General features: G+C 40.0%; 1 protein-coding gene across 1 annotated transcript; it reads left to right on the top strand.

The window, feature by feature from the left end:
• The first annotated feature begins 2,440 nt into the window (after positions 1 to 2,440).
• On the top strand, positions 2,441 to 2,709 carry LOC115867906 (40S ribosomal protein S29). The gene has a single exon (XM_030884332.2). It carries the CDS (start codon positions 2,458 to 2,460, stop codon positions 2,626 to 2,628), a length of 171 nt encoding a protein of 56 aa, XP_030740192.1. The 5' UTR covers positions 2,441 to 2,457; the 3' UTR covers positions 2,629 to 2,709.
• Positions 2,710 to 2,951: the final 242 nt, after the last annotated feature.

Here is a 2,951-nt window from a genome sequence, read left to right as displayed (position 1 = left end):
AAAGGAGCCATCAAAGGAATTTCATTTTTAAAAGCCTCACATCGTCTTTATTGTGAATAGGAAAATAGGATCCAACCTAAAAGTATAAAGGATGTTAGATACAGCTTGTTCTCCCAAGCAGCTGCACGTGCCCTTACTTATATCCAAGGAGACACCTGGGGGCTGGGGGTGGGGGTAAGAATAGTGAGAAGGGAGTGATGCTGGAGTGTTCTGTGTCTCTCATCACGCCCCACAATTAAAAAGAAAGAAAAGCCAACCTCATCTCTCAAACTCTGACGCCAATATTAGATGTCCAGTAATGTGCTCAGCATGCCCAATTCAGCATATCATTTATAATTAAGTGGGTAATTGTTTGTCACTGCTCAATGCCAGACCATGAGCAAAGAGCCGAGGATTATTTTGGTAGTTGTCGGTTTGAAGAGTAATTAAGAATTTTTTTAAATGTTTTAATTCTCCTTGAAACAAACAGAAAGTCATTCCATGACACTGTCTAGGGTCCACACAAAAGTAACCTGAAAGATAAATGATGCATTTAGGAGCTGCTTAAATCTCAAGAGTCATGAACTGTCTTACACCCTTTCAATTTGGCCTGAACAAAATATTTTTTCATTTATTGTGCTGACCAGCAACACAGAATGATAAATCATAGGAAACTTTAATGACAAATCATAGGAAACTTTAATGACTGAACTATGCCATGTATCATCTTTTGTTTTATTGAAGCTATTGTTATATAGTATTTTCATTAACAAACCATCCCATGACAATGGATCGTGTAGAGAAGAATATTAAGAAAAAATATATAGTGAGGATGTTTTACAGTATGGATTTTTTCACCTCAATAATTACAGCAGGAATTGAGAAACCTCAATGTGTTACTTGTTGTGAAGTTCTATCAGCCGAATCTATGAAGCCGAACAAACTAAAACGCCATTTTGATAGCAAGTACCTGAGCTTTGCCGGCAAAGATACCAACTATTTTAGAAGTAAAACGGATGGATTCAAGAAAACCAGACTTGACACTGGTGGCAAGTACCACAAACAAAACGTAGCGGTCATTGAAGCTTCATATTTGGTGGCACTCAGAATCCCAGTGATATGAAACCTCATACCATTGCTGAGGATTAACTGTTGCAGTGGCCAAAGACACTGTTCGAGTTATGATCGAAGACAAATTTGTTACTGAAATTGAGTGCAATTACCTTATCTAACGAAACTGTCCACAGTATAATAGATGGCATCACTGCTGATATTCTTGATCAGGTAATCCAGGAAATTAAATCTGCTCCACTTCCAATATTTAGCATTCAGCCTGATGAATCTACAGACGTTGCAAACTGTTCACAGCTACTGGTTCACCTGAGGTATATTAATGATGGCGACTTTAAAGGTGAGTTTCTTTTCTGCAAGCCTCAAAATGACAACTACTGCACGTGATGTATTTGATACAGTTGATTCATTTCTGAAAGAGCATAAGGTTTCTTGGGAAAAGGTTTGTGGTGTTTGCACAGATGGTGCTCCAGCTATGCTAGGATGTTGATCTGGATTTCAACGTTTGGTACTTGTATTAGTATAGGTAGACTAGAGAAACAAAATTCATAAACACTCATATATTGTAAGACAGAGTTTTAAAAAGAGAGAGAGTTTTATATAAAGTGTGATTGTATATTAAGCATCCCAATGCAGTCCAGTCCAAATCCATAAGTCTGACATTTGCTCATATGTCCGACATCAATCTACAAAGTCGTCCTTAAACTCACAAAACAGACGCAATGATGCCAAATTCAGGAGGAAAACCAAATCAGTGAGCGTGTAAGTCTCTCAGCACTGGCAAGGGGCCTCCACACAGCTGCTCCAGCACCCAGGGCTGCATCAGGGTAGGCCCATGTGCCTTCTCCTCAGGTTTGTCTTGCAAGAAGTGAGCCTTGCCAGCTGAGGCAGAGAACTGGCTAAGGCAGAGCTGCAACTGGTCCGATCTTCGGACAGGCAAGGCTCGCCGAGCCCTTTATCTCTCTCTGCCCTTCAGTTAATCCCACCTGTGTTCATTGGCCACGTTGGCACAATAAACCTTAACTATCCCAGTACTGAATGAGTCACCAAAAGTCATCGGAATTCACTGTATGATTCATCGGCAAATATTAGCAACGAAGACTCTGCCACAAGAGTTACAAGAAGTAGTGAAAAGCATCATAAGTTCCGTCAATTTTGTAAAGGCGAGCATTTTAAACAGTTGACTGTTTTCACAACTGTGCAACGAGTTGGATGCGCCAAATAATGCTCTGCTATTTCACACTGAGGTGAGATGGTTGTGGAAAGGAAAAGTTTTAAAGCGTAGTTTTGAGCTTTGTGATGAACTCAAAATGTTTTTTAATCAGAAAGCAAGTCCACAGTTTGACGTACATTTCAGTGATAAAAGTTAACTGCAGCCTTTTGCCTCGGAGAGAGCCTGGGAACAAGATGGGTCACCAGCAGCTCTACTGGAGCCACCCGCGAAAATTCGGCCAGGGCTCCCGTTCTTGCCGCGTGTGCTCAAACCGGCACGGTCTGATCCGGAAACACGGCCTCAGTATGTGCCGTCAGTGTTTCCGTCAGTACTCGAAGGACATCGGCTTTATCAAGCTGGACTAAGTTATCTTTGGATGGACAATCCAAGACTGCTACCCAAAAGAAGAAACAATGCCAACTATTTGTACATAAAATAAAAAAAATTCAAGCCTGAAAAAAAAAAAAAAGTTAACTGCAAAAAATAGCTTACTTGGTTGACCTCTTTGCCATCTTGAATATGTTAAATTTATCACTGCAAGGACCAACTGCAATATGCATCAATTTGTCTGAAAAGATCTGATCATCCCAAATGAAACTTCATCTTTGGCCAAAAAAAAAAAAAAAAAGGATGAAAATAAAATTTACATATTGCCTACCTTATCTGCTTTCTTTGAGGAACATGACAT

The sequence above is a fragment of the Echinops telfairi genome, unplaced genomic scaffold (assembly GCF_000313985.2).
Source record: "Echinops telfairi isolate 266 unplaced genomic scaffold, ASM31398v2 ScPeMD7_7475;HRSCAF=8513, whole genome shotgun sequence".
Lineage (NCBI taxonomy): Eukaryota > Metazoa > Chordata > Mammalia > Afrosoricida > Tenrecidae > Echinops > Echinops telfairi.
Note: the sequence above shows the minus strand (reverse complement) of the source record. Positions and strands in the feature narration are given on the sequence as shown.

Coding starts and splice junctions, on each gene's coding strand:
- LOC115867906 (XM_030884332.2), top strand. CDS start 2,458: ATGGGTCACCAGCAGCTCTACTGGAGCCACCCGCGAAAATTCGGCCAG.